The sequence below is a fragment of the Lepidochelys kempii genome, chromosome 1, assembly GCF_965140285.1.
Source record: "Lepidochelys kempii isolate rLepKem1 chromosome 1, rLepKem1.hap1, whole genome shotgun sequence".
Classification (NCBI taxonomy): domain Eukaryota; kingdom Metazoa; phylum Chordata; order Testudines; family Cheloniidae; genus Lepidochelys; species Lepidochelys kempii.
In genome coordinates, this window is record NC_136380.1 from 333554585 (window position 1) to 333577856 (window position 23272).

General features: G+C 42.4%; 1 protein-coding gene across 3 annotated transcripts in view; it reads right to left on the minus strand.

Annotated features, from left to right (window-relative positions):
- The window catches only part of PCLO (piccolo presynaptic cytomatrix protein), a 514652-nt gene that overhangs the window by 84867 nt on the left and 406513 nt on the right, over window positions 1-23272 (minus strand). For all 3 annotated transcript variants that reach the window (XM_073328638.2, XM_073328636.2, XM_073328635.2), the window contains exons 14-17: window positions 14090-14140; window positions 12525-12655; window positions 8830-8856; window positions 3597-3690 (exon numbers count right to left, since the gene is read on the minus strand). In XM_073328638.2, coding sequence (XP_073184739.2) covers window positions 3597-3690; window positions 8830-8856; window positions 12525-12655; window positions 14090-14140 — 303 coding nt within the window. The remainder of the gene's footprint in view (window positions 1-3596; window positions 3691-8829; window positions 8857-12524; window positions 12656-14089; window positions 14141-23272) is intronic.

Here is a 23272-nt window from a genome sequence, read left to right on the forward strand (position 1 = left end):
TTAGTCATGAGTATTTTTAGTAAAAGTCATAGACAGGTCACAAAAATTCATGGCCATGATCTGTCCATGACTTATACTAAAAATACCTGTGACTAAAACTTGGGCGGGGGAGTGTGGGGAGGGATATTTTGTGGGGGACGCTGCTGGGGTGGTCATTGCTGGGGGCAGAGGTGGCTCCTGAGGCTGGAGGCACCCGGGGCCAGCGGCTCCTGCTGCCAGGGGCCGTGGACTGGGGCTGCTCCTGCCAGCTGCCTGGGGACCACTGTCTGGGGCCAGAGACCACAGCTGCTCTGGCCGGCCACCCAGGGAATGCTGCCTGGACCACAGACTGCAGCTGCTCCGGCTGCCCTGGAACGGCTGGTGTGGCTGTCCCCAGGGCTTGGCTGTCCCTGGGGCCACCTGAGCAGCTGGCCCGGGAGCCAGCTGTTTGGGCGGCCCTGAGGTCATCCACACTGACTGCTGCAGAAGTCATGGACACTGTGGAAAGTCACGGAATCTGTGACTTCTGTGACCTCCATGACTGACATGCAGCCCTACCCATTATCAATCCTGTGAACCACATTAGTCCCCTCTCCAGCCTTCTTAGTGTTGCTTCATGCAAAAATGAATTCACTAATCCACACTGTCATCACTGAAAGAGAAGAATAAATAATCAAGTTTGAAATTGGGAGGCTAATTTTAAGGGCTGTGTGTCAGGATGAAGCATCAGATCAAGGCAGCTGAAAAAATCTGGACATTCTGCAGTAGCAAGCTTGGCATGCTGAAGTCATTTATAAAGTACTGAGAGATTGGATGGCTGTGAAAAATCAAATCTGAAAGTGTCAAGAACTTAAATGCTAAGAAATACAGGAACATTCGGGAAATGCAACTGGATCTAGGTGCTGGAAACAAATAATCTGTCTAGGTCCATTACTCCATAATTTTTGGATTTAAACCAGGAGGGAGACCCTCGTTTTGTCAGAATTTTTTAAAAAGGACAAAACTTCTCTTTCTCACACTCAGAGCACTGCCATGCTAAAGGCTACCACAGCTGATTTCGGAACTCAAGATTAGATTTAGAAAACTAACAATAGTAAGCAGGAGAAAGCTTTTGAGAACATGAAGGACTCCCCTCCTCAACTGTGACTGAAGCTGGTCTACTCTTGGAAAATAAAAACCCTAAAATGTTCCTCTCAGGGGACTAAGCCCATCCTTAAGCCCCTCACTATTATGTGTGAAAACAGCAACATTCCATATGTATTTTATTTAAATATAGAAAACAACAGAACCCCTAATATAAGTGAATCTGGATGACTGTAAGGAGCAAGACTTCTTGTTTCTCCGTCTTAGACATGCCCTATGTCTTGACTCACTCTCTCTAGTTAATTCAGCATCACATTCAGAGTTGCCATGCCTGTAGCTGTGGCATTGCTGAAAGTGTGGGATCCTGGAGGCAGCCTCACAGACCTGGAAAACACATAGAGCCTGAGTCTCTAGTTACAATCCTGAGACTCAGCAGGTGCATCTTAAACATGCTAGATGCCAGGAAGGAAGATCTCTGATGGTCATCAGCTAACTAGGCTGTCTCAAAAGAAGATGGTGACATCACCAGACCAAATGCAAACGAATGCCAAAGCCTTTAGGCCTCACTGAACACTGACAAATGCATAACAGTAAACCAGTCAGTATTACCTCTGGAGTATTATTAAGATAGGTACTGAATTTATATCTATATGTCTAGTGTTTAGACTTTATGAAATGCCTGTAAATTGCTGCATGCATAATCTCACTTAAAACCATGCTATAAGGTAATACTGAAGTGTATGTTCTATAACTGTAAAATGTTTGCTTTGAAACTATGTAGCTCACCAAACAATAAAGAAGACTTCACCTAATGCAAAATGCTGGATTCCTACAGATTCCTGCCCATGAGGAAAGACTATTGAATCCAAATGGGCCATCATGGAACAAAGACTTTGTTGATTTTGTCTCCCACAGCCCTGAAGAGATTACGTGCCCAACCCCTCATTTTATCACTGGGATGTTGGGGGAAGGGAATAAAAATGCCTGTTAAGGAGAATTTATTATTCTTTTGCTGCTTGAACTCTGAGGGTGAGGCTTTCTAAGCATGTTTTGCCTGGGTTAGCCCTAAAGGATACATAGAGTCTGCTTACTACAGAAGTTTCTATTACTTTTTGAAAGCTGACTGTAACTCATGTGTGTGTGTGTGTGTGTGTGTTTACCTGCTTTACTCTTGTAAAGAACTCTTATTTCTTTTTCCTAGTTACTAAACCTGTGGCTGGTTTGTTACAGGATTAGCTACAAGTACTGTCTTTGGTTTCAGATCTGAGTACAACTGGCCTGAAGTAAGTGACTGGTCCTTCAGGACTGGGACTAACCTGAATATTGTTGTGATTTTTGGTGTAAAGCAACCATCTGTTATAATGTCCATCTTGCCCGGGTGGCAGTGGGACTCTCTGTGACTCCATGGTAAGACTGGTATAGTGCTTTAGGAGATCACACTTGTTACTAGGTTGGTGAAATCTCATTATAGAACATACAACCAGGTTGGAGTTTTTCCCCTGCTTCTTGACAGTCTGCCCCAAGGTTGGCACTCAGGGTCGTGAGCCACTCCAGACAGTGAGACAAAGACAACAACACTTGGCATAGGCGCTAACTCTGTGGATGCTCCAGAGCTAGAGCAACCACGGGGAAAATTGGTGGGTGCTCTGCACCCACCAGCAGCCAAGCTCCGCTCCCCTCCCTGCTCTGCCCCCCCCGCCCCACCGCACCTCCGACTCCTCTTCTGAGCGCGCCATTTCCCGCTTCTCCTCCCAGCACTTGCCGCCGCAATACAGCTGTTTCATGGCGTAACAAGCTCTGGAGGGATGGGGAGGAGTGGCACTGTGGCGTGCTCAGGGGAGGAGGTGGGGAAGAGGCAGGGCCGGGGCCAGGATTTGGGGAAGGGATTGGAATAGGGGCAGGGAGGGGGCAGAGTTGGGGCAGGGACTTTGGGGAAGGGGTTGGAATGGGGGCAGGGCAGGGGCAGAAAGGGGTCAGGATGGGGTAAAGTCAGGGAGGGGCCGGGGCAGAGGGGGATCGAGCACCGACCAGTGCCAGCAGAAGTTGACGCCTATGCCACTTGGTGAACAAATCTATGTTAAATGTGCTTGAACTTACTTATCCCTGGAAAATACACTAAGTATATTGATAGTCCAGCATAGTAATGTTGACCTGGTGTGACTTTAAATGATGTGTATGTGCGTATAGAACTAATAGAGGGATCAAGGGTATTTGCCTCCAAACGCTTTTTTAAATAACTGATAGTAGGTGCAATACGGTGAATTCCAAAGTAAAAAAACCAAAACTATTGGGAAGTATTTTTACGAGTTGAAGGGGCAACTAAATCTCTGGCAGAGATGCTCAAACTGTATCTGTAGAGAGAGTGAACTCTATCAGAGGCAAGGAAATCATTCAAGCTTCCCTTCAATTTGATAGCAGGATTTCTCAGGGGGATGAACTCCCTCCAATATCACCCCTGATTCCACAATGACAGTTACTGGCCATACAAATAATAGAACAGAAAATCACAGTGGATAGTGCTAATAGTCATGTACCTGCTCCATGGAGATACTTTTATAAATGACCGTCTGATTCCACTCGGGATTCAAGCTTTTCTGCACGTATTTAGTCCTCCGCTTGTACTCAGCACTGAATTTGAACAAAGGAAGGGAACATTACATTAGTCCTCTTTTGTTTCCTTCTGTTCTTGTACAGAATATATTTTATGGAAATAGAAAAAAACCTGCAACAACTCAGGGCTATAAGAATACAATGAGCGCCTACCTTCTTTATCTGCATTGCCCAAGCTGCTGTACCATGGTTTCATGATGCTATCTTTAAAAAGCTGACGTTATGAGCCTTCTGAAAACTCAGCCTGCCTACAAGAAAACTGTTCAACCTCCAGCATCAGGAAACACAAGCCTTTTTTTTTTTTTTTTTTTACTGTAGTTATACATACCTCCTGCCTCTTTAGTGCAGGGCTTTAATTACAACTGTAAATGATAATGTGTTTCTTTCCCAAAGAACATCTTTCTGTTATCACATTTAGGTAGGCTTAATCCATTTTATTTTTATTTTGTATTCTTTAATCACAGGAGTCTCATCTTATAGGAACATTAAATGAAAGCAATGGTACACTGATATACTGTTAATGAAAGAAACAGTAATTTCATACTGATCCTGTTCTCTGGCTTCGCCTCTGACTGTAGTGAGACCAAGCATAAAAGTGCATCAAGCTCGTTTTTATCAATAGGCAAGTATAAGAAGTTTGGCTGAATTAGCTGCATTAAAAATGAGCTGAAATATACTCTGCATTTCCTGGGTGAAGAGCAAGTAATGCACTCACCTTTCATACATTATGGATTCCTTGGGCACTATAAGCCCTGATGCTAGATCCACTTGTATACCAATTTTAATTTAATATAAAATGTTAATGGAAAAGATGTCATAGGGTTACCTAAGAAAATACCAAGAACTTCTAGGATTCTGAGCACCCAAATAGATTTAAAGTGCAGAACCATTTTGATAAATTAAAGTTAACTGCTCTTTTATTTACATTTAAACATGGCCCTAATGTAAAGGAACAATCAAAGACTTGAAGATTGGTTTATTTTATTTTTGATTATTCTTCCTTGTTTTAAGACCACTCTGAAAGCGTATAAGTAATATTTCCCAGCTTGATTTGTCCCTGTTCTTTTGGCAAATATGATTTCCTCCCTCTGCTATGGTTCTAATGGAGTAAACACCAGTACAGATTGCCTCATTTTGAGTACTTGCATAATTACAGCTTTGGACACAGTGGTCGTAGTCGATACTCTTACTCATGTCAAACAGTACATTATACTATACAAGTGGCTCCACTGAAATAAATTGTGCAAACAGTTGTGAAAAGTTCTTTCCAATTTTTTTCCACAGAAAATACTTACCATTTTCTGACAGGCTCTACTCTATTGTCTCATATCTGTTTTTCTATCTATATACATATTTTTCAGAAAGGCCCAAAGGCCCACATTCTCCTCTCTCTCACACTATATTACATCACAGGCCCTGAGGAACATACAGCACATCTGAGGTCTGCTCCGTAATAACGAGGCATTTGTGAGCACAGTGACATGAAATCCCTCTCCTGCCTCTTTTCCTCAGACATTCAGTTCTGAGTGACACTCTGTAAAGACAAAAAGAAAAGGAGGACTTGTAGCACCTTAGAGACGAACAAATTTATTTCAGCATAAGCTTTTGTGAGCTACAGCTCAAATAAATGTGTTAGTCTCTAAGGTGCCACAAGTACTCCTTTTCTTTTTGCGAATACAGACTAACACGGCTGCTACTCTGAAATCTGTAAAGACAGTGACTTGCAGCTCTTCTGCATCCCACACCTAGCCCATTTCACACAGCCCCATTCATTTTCTTTCAAAACATGATGTACTACTGTCCTCCAATTTACTAAAAAATGTGTAGGGCACTGTGGTTTGTAAAGCAGAGTATCTTCCCATGTCCACTTAAGAGAGGAAAGCAGAACATGTCCATAATGCAATTGGGTCTGACAACCTCAGAGTGTAATGATATCTGTTAAAAAAGGAGCTCTTTTTCTTTTTCTTTTTTATCATGCATCAGTAAGAAAGATGGATGGGATTTCAGGGGGAATGAATGCATGTTAAAAAGAAATTCACCCTATAATCTTATTACTCTGCATTCTTTGCAAAGAAGGCAAAAACAACCACCCCACTACCACCAACACCACCAAACCGTAAACCTCTCTGGGAAGCAGAAAGACTATGATGACTAATCCTATTTCATGGTCCACTTAAATATTTATGCCTATTAAGAAAACCAGACAAACTCAGTGGCATGTTCCCCCCATTCTCCTGCTCCCAAGCCCCTCCTTAGGCCTTTCTGAAGCTGTCTCTGCACATCTGGAGATGGGGTAAGCTGAGAAGGGCAGGACTGGGGTGAGCATCTCTCTGTCCTCACACTACTTTTCTGATCAGCTAATGCCGACTTGTAAAGATTAACTCACCCAGACTCCCCTTGCACAAGTTGGAATCCATTTCCCTCCTACCCAGGGGCAGGAGAAAGGGGGCAGGGACAGTGGGGAACATAGGAGCTTGAAGACAGTTCAGAGGCACTGGAACTTGGTCTGGATGATTCTGGTACTCAAGGGATATACTGGTTTCAGGGGAGGAGATCTTGGGTTTTGAAAGTGGGTAGGGGATTGGACCCCCCTGCTGGTCTCCTTGATACCACTGTAAATCTTGAGTAATTCCCATGAACTCCGGGCAGTTACTCCTGGGTTAGCCTTAGGGGTGGGCAACATGGGTGACTGTCCAAGGTGCCATGGTCGGGGTCGTGGGGGGGCACCACCTGAGTGTTGCAAGCTGGTGGGCCTGGGCTGCCAGAGGGGGTGGGGGTTGTGTGGGCAAGTCTGGGGCTGGAGCCACTGGCAAGCCAGGCAGGGGGGAAGGTGATGGCACCTGGAGCTGCCAGCTGGCGGGGAGACACAGGCAACAGTCTCGCCCCTGCGGAGCCAGTGGGCCAACTCCTGGTATCCCCTTCCCACGGGCGCAGTGGTCAGGAGGTATACGGCTGGGGAAGGCCCTGGGCTCAGAAACTCCCTCTCTGTGTAGCCCGGCCTAGACGGCCAGTCACTCATGGCAGTGGCTCTGCCTTCAGAGCTGGGCACCTGGCCATCCACTACTGCTCTCCGGCCATCCAGACCAGGCTGCACAGAGAGGGAATTTCTGAGCCACCCAACCAGTGCTTAATTTGTGCCAAGGGTTACTGGGCCTGAGCTCTGGCAGGTCTCTCATTATAAATTAAGCACTGTGGGGAGGAAGTGGGGCTTGGGCGCAATGAGGGTGGGGAGCCTGGAGAGCCTGCGGGGGTCAGGGGCAATAGTGGGGAGACTGTGGGGGCCAGGGGTCATGGGCGGGTGCCTCTGCCAGGGGTGCCAAAATATAAGTTCATCCAGGGCATCCTTTTCCCTAAGGCTAACCCTGAGTTACTCCAGTTTTATATCTGTGAGAGCAGAATTTGGCCTGAAATGCTATTGCAAAAGGGACTGAGTCTGTTGCACAGCAAGAAATTAAAAAACAACAACACTGACTAAATCTAGAAAAGCCCACACAAAGCAGAATGCCACTTGAAGGACTCTGCAATTTTAAGAAGAAAGACCTGGCAAATACATTGGCTCTGTCCCACTAGATTACCACTTTTCCCTTTGCCTGTGATTAACAGATGGTGATGCTTTGATACAACACCTTCATTAAAACTAGTCAACTCCCAATGGAGTTCATACTTGAAACTCATAAGACATGCCATATGTGGAAAGAACACAAACAGAGGCTCTTCCTTTTCTTTATCATTTCTCTGGGTTTCCCTTTTTATACCCTGTTGCTATATGCATTAACACAATACATTACTTATAGAATAAAGAAAGTATTAGACTACTCTTACATGGAAAAATTAACGTTTGAATACATGAATTATATAATTATATTAATTATGAAATAACCGTGATTTGAGGCAGAGCAGAATTTGTTTATTAAAAAAGCCACCTATTAGCCTGCTTAAATTTTCCTTTTTAAATAAATGTGAGATTAGAGCGCTGAATTGTATCTGGTATTACTCTGGGTTGGAGCTGGTCAGAAATTTTTAGTCAAAACAAGTTTTTTTTGACAAATAGGCCATTTTCCTCTGAATTGACAGGTTTTGTAAAATGTGTCAATTTCAATAAAATTTTCTTTAGGACCCTCTTCCACCCTTCTCACCCTCGCGCCCCCCACTCCTTACCCCTCCCATCAAAATCTCAGACAAAGTGCTTTGACATTTTTTGAAGGGAACATTCCAATTTTTCATTTACAAATGACTTTTCAGAACAAAATTAATTGTTTTTCCACAAAAACATAGTGGAAAATGTTTTTAACTTCAAAATTGCAATGAAATGTTTATATTTTATCCAAATGAAATATTTTGATTGACCTGAAATGAATTTTGTTTTGGTATTTGGTTTCATAGGAAAATTTCATTTTTGTTTAGTTTTGTTTTCATTCTGTTTTGGAATAGAAAAAAAATCAAAATCATGGAATTTCCAACAAAACAGAAAATCTGGTTCTGTACCCACTCTGCTGTGGGTTGACACTGGTGTATTTAAGAGCAGAATTTTGTCATTTAATCTGTTTTATGCCTGTACTCCAAAACCCAGCACAGGTAAATCTAACTAATATTTCAGTTCTGCTTACTTCAGACTGCCATTTATATGTGGACTTTTGCTAGAAAGCTATAAATCCATCTAGTACAATAATCTATAATATAATTCTAGGCAAAGGTTTTGTATAAGGTGTACAATAGTTCTCTAAAGAAAGGTAGAATTGGGTCACTTCCAAATAATGTCAGCATCTCTGATTGTCTCTCAGCAGTAACCTCTGCTGAAAATTATGTGACAAGTTCACAGTTAATCACAAGCATCAAAGAGTAAGGACCAATTTACGCAGTATTTGATTGAACAAAATTCCCATTCACTTCAGTGGAAGTTTTAAATAATTAAGAACTACAGAGTTTGATCCTAAAACGTTACTGCATCAGGAACCACAACAATTCCCCCCCTCCTCTACCAATTTCTTTCCCTTCTGGAAATCAGATTAATTAGACAGTGAACAGCAAAGCCAGTCTTGGTTCCTGGATTTATAGGTCACCAGAACTCAATGAAAATCTACAGGTACATGCATAAGGTAATCACAGCTTGATGCATGCATGCTTCAAAGAATAAAATTGAAAGATAAGTCACTCTACCTTGCATTCTGGACAACCATGACTTGTCTGCATGGACCCAGTGAGGAGACAGTGTAATAAATGGAGATAGGAAAGTGGAGGAAGCAGCATGAGAGAAAATGGGAATAGACAGAAACGAAAGAGAGAACATGTGAATAATAAATGAGCAGTTTCTAGTTTCAGAATCACAGGAAACAGACATTAACAAGAATACATATTTTGATGTGGATTGAACTACATCAAAAAGAAAGATATGTATTAGCAATCAGTGAATGCATTTGTATTCAGATAAAAGTAATGAAATTACTGAGCATCTCTCCACTTTAATTGTCAGTGGTATGTACAAAGAATCCCCAAAGCAATATGTCCCATTGTGAATGATAACATTAATCATAGTTTGAACTAGAAATGGGCCCAAACCACAATGGAAATTTAAATGCCCCAGAACTTTGTCCCCGTTTGGAGCTGGATTTGAATTCAGGTCAGAACTTTGTAGCTTGGACCTATCTCTAACTTAAAGTCTTATTTCTACAAAATCAGGGCAATAACTCCCCTCCCCCTCCCTCCAACTTCTCATATGACAATCGGCACAAGTAATTAAAACTCAGTTTTTACATAAAATGGAACTGTAGATGTCACAATACGTAAGGATTTACTATGTATCCATCATAAATGGTCTTTTTTAGCCATTTTGGACCTACTGATTTCAATGGGAATTTCATGACCAATTTCTCTAGGAGCAAGACTGAGCCCTTTATAGCCTGAATCAACCATGTTTTCAATGGGACAATTCATGTGCTTTTAGCTATATGTGTGGTTAAGTACCTTGCTGAATTGGGACCATAGTTCAGAAATTCATCCTAAGCTGAACATTTGGGTAATAAGTGTCAAATTTTCAAGAGAGCCTCATTAGCTACACTTACCAAAATTGCAGGCAAATCCATTTGCAGGTGTAAAACAAATAGTTGTGTGTGCAATTCAGCATATCTGCACATATTTACACAGTTTGCTTATATGATGCAACTATGGAGTTTAGTATATTATTTATTTATATATATATATATAAATTATAGGAGGCCAAAACCAAAAGGAAACTACTAATTTCAGAAGCATCATGCTACTATGGCATAGCTCAAAAATAGGTTCACTTTTAAAGTGCAGGCCAATATTCCATTATATGGACTAATGATGATGGGTATTGTGCAAAGAAAAAATATATTTTTAAATATATATAAATAAATTTAATGGTTATGTGAGTTACTTGTTCATCTGTATAAATGTTTGCAAGATTGAGTAATTGAAATGAATGGGACTGCTTATGGGAATAACTTACATGTGTGAAGCTGAATCTGTCCATATGTTCTTGCAGAGTTGGAGCCTATTAAAGTCCATATGCATTATTTTAACATAGGTAAGTAAGAGTTTGCAGAATTGGGCCACCAATCCATACCTACGGATTGCTTGAGACAGCAGATTGATAGCCTGAATGACTGTCACAGATCCTCTGGAGCGATTGCCATCAATTATGTCCAAGAGAATTTAAGTTCTTGAAGTAATGTATTATGTGGTGGCCAAATATGTGCAGTAAGTCATATTCTAAGACTCTTAAGGAACTACTGTTTTAAAATACTAGTGTACACACTCAAGAGCTGACTGTTGTGCTGCATTGTTGGAAAAAGTCATTTATATAAAATAGTTAATTTTAAAATTTAATTTACAAGCAGCTGAAAGGCATGAACCCACTTGATGGGACAATAGCTGATAAAGGTTTGATTCAAAAAATAAATCTAGCTATACTAGAGGGGCATAATGCCTCTGAAACAAATATTCTCCAACAGCTTTCACCTCTCCTAAGTACAAAGGTCAGACATACATTTTTAACTAATGTGGTCGAGGCCTAAGACTCTGTTAGGGCTAATGGGATTATTCACATGCATGAACATTTACAGGATTGTATGAAGGATTACAGGCCTCAAACCCGGGCCTGTGGGTTGCGAGACATTGGCAGCTCACCTGAACCAGTTGAGAAAGGGGTTAGTAAAGATATAGTTCACCTAGGACCCCGTCCACAAAATTCCTGTTTGGGGGAAATGTCCAGCCTTACTGATTGGCTGGGATGCACTATACAAACCAGAAAGAGGCAGAGGAAGGTGTCTGAGCAGCTAGGTGAATCTTTGGTTGGCTGTTACTATGGACCCTGCCTGCTTGCGTAACTCCTGAGCCCTCCCTTCTCATTTGTTCATGCTCTCCTTAACTCAGACCCCCATCCATTCCCAGTTCCTGTTTTCCTGCTTCGCTCTAGGTCTGTGATCTTGCGCCCTAACCCGATGCTGACTACAGCTTTGATGCCTGCCTTGACTCCTGACTCTGACCACTGGCTTGGCACCAGACTCAGGCACTGACTTTTGGCTTGGAACCAGACTCTGGCTCTGGGCTTGGCCTCACTTACATTTTATAGTGCTCTAACCAGCCGGCTCAGGGGTGTGAAAAATCAGCCCCTGTGCACAGCAAGTCAGAGCGCTTTAAAGCGCTACTGTAAACAGGGAGCCGTGCTCCCAGCGCTCAGAGCTAATCCCCTCATGGAGGTGGATTACCAGTAGTGCTTCAAAGTGCTGCCATGGGAGCGCTCTTGCGACCGCGCTTTGAAGTTTCCAGAGTAGCCATGCTCTCTGATCTTTGACTCAGATTCTGACTCTGGCTTTGGTTCCAGGCTCCTGACACTAACCATTAGATTGATTGCCCAAACCCAGGTCCCTGCAGATTGTGCCACTGCAAAATAAGGCGCTGGTCCTGCAAGTTATTATGCATGTTACATAAACTGAATAAACCTACATAAAGTTAAATGTAGTTCCACTATTTAAGTCAGTGGGACTGTTTGTTCTGCACATGTGTAACTGCTTGCAAGATCAGGACCTAAAACCAAAGTTATTACAGTTTATCAGACAGCAGTATGCATTAGAAAGGAGCACTGATTATAGATTTGCTATTATACTAATGGTTCAAAGGAGTCATTATGATCTGTGAAAAAAATTATAAAACACTACACAAACACTTCAGTGGGGAACCCCACATAACAACCTATCAAATATTTTAACTCTCATATGCTCCCTGAAAGGGATGTTTTCTAATAGCTCTCCTTTTTAAATTTACACTGTACCTTTAAAACCAATCATAGAGAGATTACTGAACATGGAATTAACATGGCAAATCTTGGTCTTAAATTCACAAAAACTAGAAAAAAAGATGAGCCAAAGATGAAATTCCACCCTAGTCTCACCTTGCAGTGTCCTTCATTACAGTCTCCCAAAAACATAAGAACCAGAAAAAACAGGCAGAGCAGAGTAAAAGACAGATTCCTAAGGAAAACTCTGAACTCCATGGATCTGGTGGGTTTCACCAGACCACAATGTTATTTTAACATAATTTGTGCATGTGTGTGACTTTTATTCTGTAAAAATTCAAAATAAAGATGAAATCTACAGGCCTGCTTCAGATCCCACTGAAATCAATGACAAAACTCACATGGATTTCACAGGAAATAGGATTGGGCCCTTTATTTGCACTGTCTTGTTAAAAAAAAGAACAAAGAGATGTTCAGTGCTGCTTGATACTAACCAGATTTTCTGAAGTTTTAATCTAAGTTCTGTTTTTCAGGACTGGCATCAAAGACAAATGAAAAGCAACAGAGTTCAATCTGAAATTTCCCCTCTACTTACCCTCTCCCTGGAAGTAGATAGACTTTAACGAAAGGGTCAGAATAGCCATTGTTGTCTCGTGGAGCTAGGTTTCTTGCTTGAAGAATGTGGATGATGAGGTTGCCAAGGTGCTTGTCATAGTTGATTTGAAGCTAGAGTGGGCATTAAAATACTTGAGAATTATTTTTTCCTTTGCTTACTTAAGAATTCAGTTTTCCCCTGAAACCCTTTGCATAAATGTTTATTAAATGCAGCAACACCTATTCACATCTATTTGACAAGTGACTCATTTCAGCAGATGATTTAATCTTTCAGTGACCTGGGAGCACAGAAACAGATTCTGCTTCCTGCTAAAATGATTGTTCGCACCTCCACAAAAAAAGAGAATGACCTGGTCAACAGCCTTAGCTCTTACACTAGAGATCTCAGGTAGAGATTCTAAAACCAGCATGGTAGTGTGCGCTCCATCAGTCAGTCTTATGCACTCACAACCATAAGCCATCTCAGTCTATCCCATTGACAGTACAGGATTGTTCCCAGTCAGGGGAGTAGCCAATATTCACTCACACAGCTTCAAAGTGCACCCTCCCCATAATTTGAAATGGGCTTTTTCCCACACACCCTAAATGACCATCCTAACTTGTATCATCTTCTCTTGACTCTCAAGACTCTCTTGGCTCCTTTCTTCATTTCCCCATGTCTCTGGTGGTACTGTCCTTTTCTTCACTCTGCACCTATGGTATAGCTGTCCCATATCCCACAAACCATCAGTGTCTCTGCTCCTTATACCATATCTGCTAAAAGTTAACAAAAGAGGCTGCCAGAACCAGTTATTCCCTTAGGCTGTCTTGCTTTAAACCATGGACACTTGGCTCTCTGAGCCACTATTGAAAGTGGACTAAGGGGACAGATGTAGACAGAGGAGGAAAGGTGCTACCAGCTGCTTTCCCCAGCTCCCTAGCAGCAGCAGAAAGGGCTTCCAGCCAGGAGGTTGGGAGCTTACCCACTCTGTGGGGGCCCACCTGCACTTTGAAGTCAGTGGGACTCCCTTTTGAGTAAGGTGACCCTGAAATGGGAGCTCACATGGAATTGGGAGGCAATCCCAGCAGCAGCAGTTTCTATGCCCACCAAATTTTCATTTGCAGAGGTTAGTGAACTTTTTATTTTTAAACCACCACTGAGGTCAATTCAATTCAGATATATTCAGCTACTCAGCACTGCATGGAAAAAATGTAACTGCTTCTTGGAAAATCCACAACTTTGCTTGCATATATGTTCAGTGAATCACAGCGAGTGTCCAAGGATTGCAGATTGGAATCAAGTTCAATTTATTTTTTAGACCTTTTGAGAGCAGTAGGAATTCCCATGCCACTGTTGAATTGATCTTGTATTCCACACACTGATAATAAAGTCAGAGGTCCAAATCCGGCACTGCTTAAACCCCATGTCATCCCAATGGCTTTAGTGACATTTCAAGGGTCCAAATTACCTCAGAATCAGCCCAAATCACACAGCACAGGTTCCCTTCTGAAAACTCATTCTAAACCTAAACACGTTCAGCTGCAATAAATTCTGTATGTATTTACCTGAATTTCTCCAGTGATTGGATGGGATGTGGACTTTGTGGCTTCAGTGGGCTACCGGATGAAAAAATATAGCGAGACACATAGGTTAAACATAACAGTCTTTCAATGGTAACATTTTTACAAAGCTCGGTTTACACTGCTCTACCTACCACTTACCTTAGAAAGCCACTTTTCTGCTGACTTAATCGATTACTAATTAATTATTATTATAGTATTTTCATTGGCACCTAGTGACCTCACCTGAAATCTTTAGGGTAGGTATTGTACAAACACTGAGAAAGAAACAGTCTCAGTCCCAAATTGTTTACAGTCTAAATCAGGGATCGGCAACCTTTGGCACGCAGCCTGTCAGGGAAATCTGCTGGTGGGCCGGGACGGTTTGTTTACCTACAGCATCTGCAGGTTCGGCCGATCGCAGCTCCCACTGGCCGCGGTTCACCATTCCAGGCCAATGGGGGCTGCGGGAAGCGGTGCCGGCCAAGGGATGTGCTGACCGCCACTTCCCGCAGCCCCCATTGGCCTGGAATGGTGAACCGCGGCCAGTGAGAGCTGCGATCGCCCGAACCTGCAGATGCTGCAGGTAAACAAACCGGCCCAGCCCACCAGCGGATTTCCCTGACAAGCCGCATGCCAAAGGCTGCCGATCCTGGGTCTAAACAGATAAGACAGACAACATCCGGGAGGAAAAGAAGTAGCATCATTCTCATTTGACAGAGAGGGAACTGGAGCACAGAGATTAAGGGTAAGTCTACACTACAGCAGCAGAGCTACAGCGCTGCAGCTGTGCCACTGTAGTGTAGATGCTTCTGACATTGGCAGAAGAGGCAGAGGTAGAGGCAGTTAATTCCCCTCTCCGAAAGATGGTAGCTACAGTAGGGGGTGGATTGACCTAACTATCTCACACAGGGTGTGACATTTTTCATAGCTCTGAGTGAGGTAGTTGTGTCAATCTAATTTTTAGGTGTAGACCAGACCTAATTGACTTTCCAGAGATGGCACAGCTGGATTTCGGTAGAGATGCATGGATTAAACTACTTTAGGTCAAGGCCAATTATTTTCCCATCAACCTCTTGGATGATCACAGAGAAGAGGATGAAAGTGAGTGAATTTTCAAGTGGACGTGACAATTCCAAATCAGTTTCTGTTGATAGTCATTCATTGATTCTTAAGTATCATCTTCCATGCCCATCAATTTGTTCATGTCACTGCACTCTTTGAATCTTTCCACTGGCTCCCCATCTACTATGATATCAAATTTAAGCTTCTGGTCCCCTTCTTCAAATCTCTGTATATCCCTGCCTCTTCCTATTTATTCTCCTTTATTGAGGTCCATGAATTGCTGACAAGGACAAAAGCATTCCTAGATAATTATGTTTCTTCAATTTAAGACAAATTTCACCATTTGTTTGATATCCTCTTTCATTATATGATGGTGTCCTTGAGCCAGCCTGGAGCTGCTTCCATTCTTCCAATGACTGGTCATGCAACCTGGGTCTATCAGGTTCTACAGCAAAGGTTTCAATACTTTTATATTCTCTCCATACCTGATTCCTTGGTTGATGCAGCAGACAATGAGAGTTCTAAACAAAGACAAACTCACTATTCTTACAGCCAGTAAACAAATGCTCAGAAGACTGACCTCCTTCTAACTTGCAGATGTGAATTGCAACCTGCCAGGCATTCTAGGTCCATACGACACCTCTCGCTGTGCTAAGGTCATGCTGTAAAATATGTGTCACAGCTACTGCCGTCCTCAAGAGGTCAAAGAGAATGTGTCAATGCATTGAAAAGCAACAGTTCAAGATGAGACAGGGGCTCATCTTGAGCAGGGGCTGGAGCCCTCTGGGTTGTGCATATGTTGAACCATGACTAAGGGCAGTGCAGTGTCCTTTCCTGCCTGGGTGCATGAAATGGGAGCAGTTCCCTAGTCTCCTTGTGTGTAGGAATTAGCGCTGGTTTGAAAAATTCAGATGCAATACAGTTTTGTTGGAATTTGCAATTTGTCAAAATCAAAAGGTTGTGCAGAAAGTACGGTTCAATTTCAGTGGAAACTCCACTGGCAACCAGACAGGATTCTGACTAAACCCTGCCATGTTTCCTGCCAGCTCTCACACTCAGATCCTCAGCAGCACTTCTGTCAGGGAGCCAAGATCCTGGAAGGCCCAGCTCCCAAGCTCAAGGCTCCTTGGTAGCCTGGGCTCCTAAGATCCCTGGTATCCAGTCAGCCCACCAGGCAGACTGCCTCCCAGTCAGGGACCCCTGGCTTCTGGAGTCCATAGCTTTAGGGCAACCAGGCAGGCAGACTGCCCTGGAGCCAGGGCTTTGCTCCCTTTTGCAGAAAATCTTGAATCGGAATGAAACCAAATTTTGAAATATCAAAATCCTCCAAAAAACGGAACTACATTTCCCCCCCAGCTCTAGTAAGGACTGCAATTGCTGCTGGACCTCGCTCAGGGTGACTCACATAGGGAGGGGGATGAAGGAAATCCTCTTTGTGTTCTTCCCCCACCTCTGCGCAAGAGATAGGCACAAACTGGCCCAATGTATTCTATCGAATAAATATCGTAAAATTCTGCAGGAACTGGAAATGAACCTAACCCCTATATTCAAATGTTGTAGTTAAAGGCAATCTCTAATAGGAACATAGAAATTCTTTTTTGACACTGGCTTCTACACAGTGTTTGGAGGAATACCCCACCCTCTCCTGCCACATTAATGTCACATGAATAAGTGCCATGGGGAAACACATGTTCCTGCCCCCAGATGGTTGTGCGTTAGGAGAGTACTGAGAATTGGTGACCCTGGTAATTTTTCTCCTACGGCTAGTGCAGCAGCAGAGACTACTGTCACGCATCTGGTCTGTGTCTGATCTTTTTTAGAATCTTACAAAGCAATTGGACTCATTACCCTGGAGGACAATTATAAAATTAATGCTACGTTACATAACAAATTCCTGTTATGTTTAAGTTTATTGTCTACACATTTCATCGAGTTTCTCCTTGTTATTTTATTAGGAGACTAGTTAAATAAGACTGTTAAATATGACTCTAGAGACCTGAGTTCTGGCCTCAGCTCTCTCACTGGAATACTGGATGACCTTGGGCAACTTACTTCACCTGCTTGTGCCACAGTTTCCCCCTATGTAAAATGCCTCCTTTGTAAAGGGCTCTGAGATCTGGAAAGGTATTTTTTATGATAATAAATGGGCTTCTCAACTTTTTTTTAATGATATACTTGTATAATATCTTCTCTTACTCGTCTTCTTTACATGCTAAACAGTCCAAGGGCCAAATTTGCTGATGACATAAGTGGGCCTAACTCCACTGATTTCTGTAGGGTTACACCTGCTTATACTGCCAGTTAAATGAATCCTAATCTGTTCTGAAGAATCTCTTTGTCTCTAGTTGCTTGGCCTTTTTTATTTCTGCGGTGCTCTTTTTGAGATGAGGTTACCAAAAGTAAATGAAATATTCAGGCTAAGGACAAACCATCAATTTATATAAAGACATAATCATATTTTCTACATTGTTCTCTGTGTTCTTAATGCAACCTAATCTCTTACTTGATCTGTGGACTGCCAGTGCATATTAAGCTGTCTTCTTTGTTATACTATCTATCTTGACTCCTAGATCTTTATCTTTAAATGTTGCAGCTGTTTCAGAATCCATGAGTGAGTACAAACTATTATGAAGTTTTCTTTCACTGTGCCTCGGCCTTGAATTTGCTTACATTGAATTTAATCCATGGCCATAGTGCCTCATTATGCAGAACTCTGCTCCCCTGTGCTGCATGGTGATGATGGAAACAAAGGGGCTAGAAGATGGGTAGGAAGCAGACATGACATGAAGAAGTAGGAGAGTAATGCATACATGTCACAATCCATATGGATGGCAGAGAATGGGAGCTTATGCTCTTTGAGGCATGGTCCCCACAGAAAAAAACCAACAGTAGATTCCTAGCAGAAATGTGCGTGGGAGTTACTGACGAAGTGGGTATTCACCCACGAAAGCTTATGCTCCAATACGTCTGTTAGTCTATAAGGTGCCACAGGACTCTTTGGTGCTCCTTGTTGCACTAACTTCTCAGAGAAGTGATTAAAGGGCAATGGAAGAGCTAAAGGCATCACAGCTTCTGAGTAAGACCTAATACCTGGTAGAGATTGACCCAAGAAGCAGACTTGGAGGACTAGCTCGCTGTGTGGATACACCCGAGATACATAGGGATGAATCCATTTTTAAATGGACCATGTCATTTCTATGGCAATTTGCTCTGTCTCCTCCAGAAGGCCACAAAACCCTCCTCCCCAACCAGGAGAATTGGTAAGTTCCCATTATCCTACCTATCTGTGCTCAACAGAGGTGTGTACAGGCTTTCCTTACCAGACTCCTGGCCCAACTGTCAAAAATCTGCTTTTCTTACCAGACTCCTCCTAACATCCCCCCACATCCACTACATCTCCCATGATGCACTGCAGTGATGGGACTCCCACAATGCCCCACACAACACAGTCAGAGGGAGGGAGGAGTGCATCATGGGAAGTGTAGTCCAGCCAAGAAGCCTAGTCCATAGGAGAGAACAGGACATGAAGCACCTGAACTACAATTCCCAGGGGGCACCACAGCCCCATGGGCAGATGCAGTTTAACAACTCCTAAAATTAGCCACTTAACCTTTGAAAAAAACATTCAAAGACACTATTGACTAAAATTTACTTCTTAATTCATAGCCTATGCATCATTTAAATCCTATTTAAGCTCTCACAACAGGGCTTAAATGGTTCATAAGAATGTAAGAACAGCCATACTGAGCAGACTAATGGTCCATCTAGCCAAGTATCCTGTCTCCAACTGTGTCCAGTGCTAGATGCTTCAGAGGGAATGAGCAGAAAGAGGCAATTATTGAGAGATCCATCCCCTGTCATTCAATCCCAGCTTCTGTCAGTTCACAGGCCTTGTCCTGGCCCCCAGCAAAGGAATGAATGTTACTTGTTGATAGCTCAGGGCAGATTTTCATTAGGTGAGCTTAAAAATGCTGAAGTCTGTCTACACTATAGCTGACAAGACTGGTATCATTGGTTAACTGGACTACAGATACAAGCTATTCTAGGGTGGATGCAGCCTTATTTTTCAAAACTTAGAAACTCACAAATGCTACAGCTGATTCATCACAAATATTGGGTAAAAAAAAAATCTTCTGCCAGGAAACACCATCTGATAAACTTTAGTCTGAAAGCAGGGGTTGTGTGGTTTTCCAAACTGAACTTATAATGCAAAGCTATTTACACCTTTTAACTAAGATGTCACTGGGGCTCCATAGTGTGTATCTGCAAAAACACACATACACTATATAGAACATTGTAAATTCCTCTGTTAAGCTTTAACAACTTTACAGCCTTTTAAAATGATCCTTATTCATTCTTTATGCTCCAATTCAGCAAAACACTTAAGCACACACTTCAATTTAAATATTCAAGTAGAGTTTTTTTAAGTCAGTTGATTGAAATGTCACTCTGTGGGACTGACCACATGCTTAAAGTGAGGCACATGATTAAGTATCTTGCTGAATCAGGGCATTATTAAAGATTAATTTGGCAGAAGGAAAAGCAACTCACTGCTGTTTCAGAAAGGACTTAGAAAGGCAGCCTATTCTTCTTTAAGAGGCAAAGAAAATTGTTCCTGATGGACATTTTATAGCCAGATGCCTAGTATCCAGCATGTAATCTGAACTGCAACACGATTGTGCATCAGTTTAGAAAAAGAAATAGACTTGTACAAGACATAACCCATTCATGGCTCAAAATGTTAACTCCCTTCTCTGCCTCATCATTCAATTTCTTTTGTTACATTTCTTTTTCCATAGAAGAACTGGTGCTTTGTAATGCTGTGAAACTTCCTAGGGAAGGCTGTCATTATTGTGATGGGGAGCTCTTGTAATGCCAGGCTCTGATGTTATGCTCTATCACTCTCTATGGTAATGGGACAAATTATTAAATATGATGGAATCTGCATTACAGGATATCAAAGAGACTCCTACATCATTTTTGAAGTACATCAAATGTGCTATACAAAAACCTTTAAGCAGAAGATTTTATTGACTACCAAAAGGAAGACCTAGACACTTTGAAACATTTAGGCCATCATGAAACTTTTGCAAATGTGATGGATCAAGGTTGTATTCTGACTGCCAATGTCGTAAATCAAAAGTAGAAGGGAGCTCCAAATTGAATAAGTTATAATACTGCGATCTAATAGATCTCAGTAGAGTTATGAACTTGTTGTGTAGATCAAGAAACAGAATCATAGAATCATAGAATATCAGGGTTGGAAGGGACGTCAGGATGTCATCTAGTCCAACCCCCTGCTCAAAGCAGGACCAATCCCCAACTAAATCATCCCAGCCAGGGCTTTGTCAAGCCTGACCTTAAAAACTTCTAAGGAAGGAGATTCCACCACCTCCCTAGGTAACACATTCCAGTGTTTCACCACCCTCCTAGTGAAAAAGTTTTTCCTAATATCCAACCTAAATCTCCCCCACTGCAACTTGAGACCATTACTCCTTGTTCTGTCATCTGCTACCACTGAGAACAGTCTAGAGCTATCCTCTTTGGAACCCCCTTTCAGGTAGCTGAAAGCAGCTATCAAATCCCCCCTCATTCTTCTCTTCCGTAGACTAAACATCCCCAGTTCCCTCAGCCTCTCCTCATAACTCATGTGTTCCAGTCCCCTAATCATTTTTGTTGCCCTCCGCTGGACTCTTTCCAATTTTTCCACATCCTTCTTGTAGTGAGGGGCCCAAAACTGGACACAGTCCTCCAGATGAGGCCTCCCCAGTGTCGAATAGAGGGGAACGATTACGTCCCTCGATCTGCTGGCAATGCCTCTACTTATACATCCCAAAATGCCATTGCCTTCTTCGCAACAAGGGCACACTGTTGACTCGTATCCAGCTTCTCGTCCACTGTAACCCCTAGGTCCTTTTCTGCAGAACTGCTGCCAAGCCATTTGGTCCCTAGTCTGTAGCGGTGTATGGGATTCTTCCATCCTAAGTGCAGGACTCTGCACTTGTCCTTGTTGAACCTCATCAGATTTCTTTTGGCCCAATCCTCCAATTTGTCTAGGTCCCTCTGTATCCTATCCCTACCCTCCAGCGTATCTACCTTTCCTCCCAGTTTAGTGTCATCTGCAAACTTGCTGAGGGTGCAATCCACACCATCCTCCAGATCATTTATGAAGATATTGAACAAAACCGGCCCCAGGACCGACCCTTGGGGAACTCTACTTGATACCGGCTGCCAACTAGACATGGAGCCATTGATCACTACCCGTTGAGCCCGACAATCTAGCCAGCTTTCTATCCATCTTATAGTCCAGAAGCCATGATATGTCAGTGATAGGAATGATTATTATATAGGGAATATATACTTTTGATATGATTTATAGAAAAAAGAGTTTTTAATTACTTAATCTTCTTAATGTGAATGCCAAGACCCATTTTACTTCATTTTTAAGAAGTACATTTATAAAACAAGAATGCATATTGGATTGCTTTTCCTCTGTGAAACATTATGGGTTTAATATGTACCTTTCTGGCATGAAGTAGCTTGTGTTTAACCCATCTATGGGATTTCTGTCCAGTCCCCTCAGTAAAAGTTTGCCCTCCTGCTATATTTATTCCTCTTCCCTTAAGGACAATAATTTACCCTCAAACTAAAGTGGCCAACAAACAGAGGAAGGCTCTTATCTAAAAGGCACACAGTTTTCTCAGGATCTGGACCAAGACTGCGGAACTCATGTAAAGGATCATCATTAAAAGCATAACCTATCTCACTGATGCAGCTTTCCCACAGCAACTCTCTAAAAAACTCCTGATTATAAGTCTGAGCTTGTTCCTGCTGGGTCAGCAGAAGGAGATACAGAGAGATTCTTGTGTTTACCTCTCACAGAAGGTACTTAGATCCACAATTTACTTAAATTGTAAGCTCTTTGGGGAAGGGACCATCTTTTTTCTGTGTTTGTACGGCACCTAGCACAATGGGGTCCTGGCTCATGCCTGGTGTTCCTAGGTGCTACCACAGTACAAATAAATAAATAAAGAATGACAAAAATAATGTGAGACCTTATAAAATCCTATACAGAGCTCTAAATATAGATAATTAAGTAGCTAGGAAGTGCATTACTTTCACATTTGGAACTATTCTTAATGTTCAGCTTTTCACTTGTCCTAATAGCTTCCTTTAGAAAAGATTTCAGCACTCTTCCTTACAAATTGCACAAGGAGTGCAATCCTTCCAACGTTGATTTCTACTGCAGGCAACAAGTCTTTTGATGAAAATGTAGCAAAGTCATGCATAACTTTATAGCCCTTTTTCCCCCAACTTCCCATATGAAAAATATTGCTAATGCCTTTTGAATGTGTGTTTGGTATCTCAGGCATAAAGCAGTTCAGCTGAGAAATGAACAATATTTGTCAAAGAAGATCTGAGGGTACAATTAATAACTAACTCATACTGTTGTTTAGTGAGAAAGGCAGAGCTTGATGTTAACGTTGTTGTTAACTCTCTTCCTGGTACTCAAAGCAATTATTATCAGTACTGCAACTATGATTATTTATCCTTTATAACACTTCAGTATTTGGCTCAGCACTGTGCACGTCATAGATAGTCTCCCCCTGTGTTTTTCTGGGTGAAGTCCTGGCCCCAATGAATACGTCTACACTGCAGTTAGATACCTGTTGCTGGCCCCTGCCAGATGACTCAGGCTTGTAGGGCTCAGGCCAAGGGGCAGTTCACCTGCAGTGTAGACATTCAGGCTTGGGCTGCACCTCACCCATCTTGCAGGGTCTTCGAACCTGGGCCCCAGCCCAAGCCTGAACATCTACACTGAAGTTAAACAGCCTTTAGACCAGCCACGGGTTTTTAATTGCAGTGTAGACCAGATGTGGTCAATGGAGTTCTGGCTTCACTAAAGCTGGTATTTCACCACAGAGTAGACAGGATGCACATGAAAGACCAGAGAAAGGATGAGCAGGACAATCTTTTTGCTAAAGCACTCAAATTGGACTAAAGATATCTTGGTTCAATTCCTGGCTGTCACACACTTCCTCTGTGATCTTGGGTAAGTCACATCATCTTTGTACCTCAGTTCCCCACCTATAAAATAGGAACAATAATATTCTTCTCTGTCAG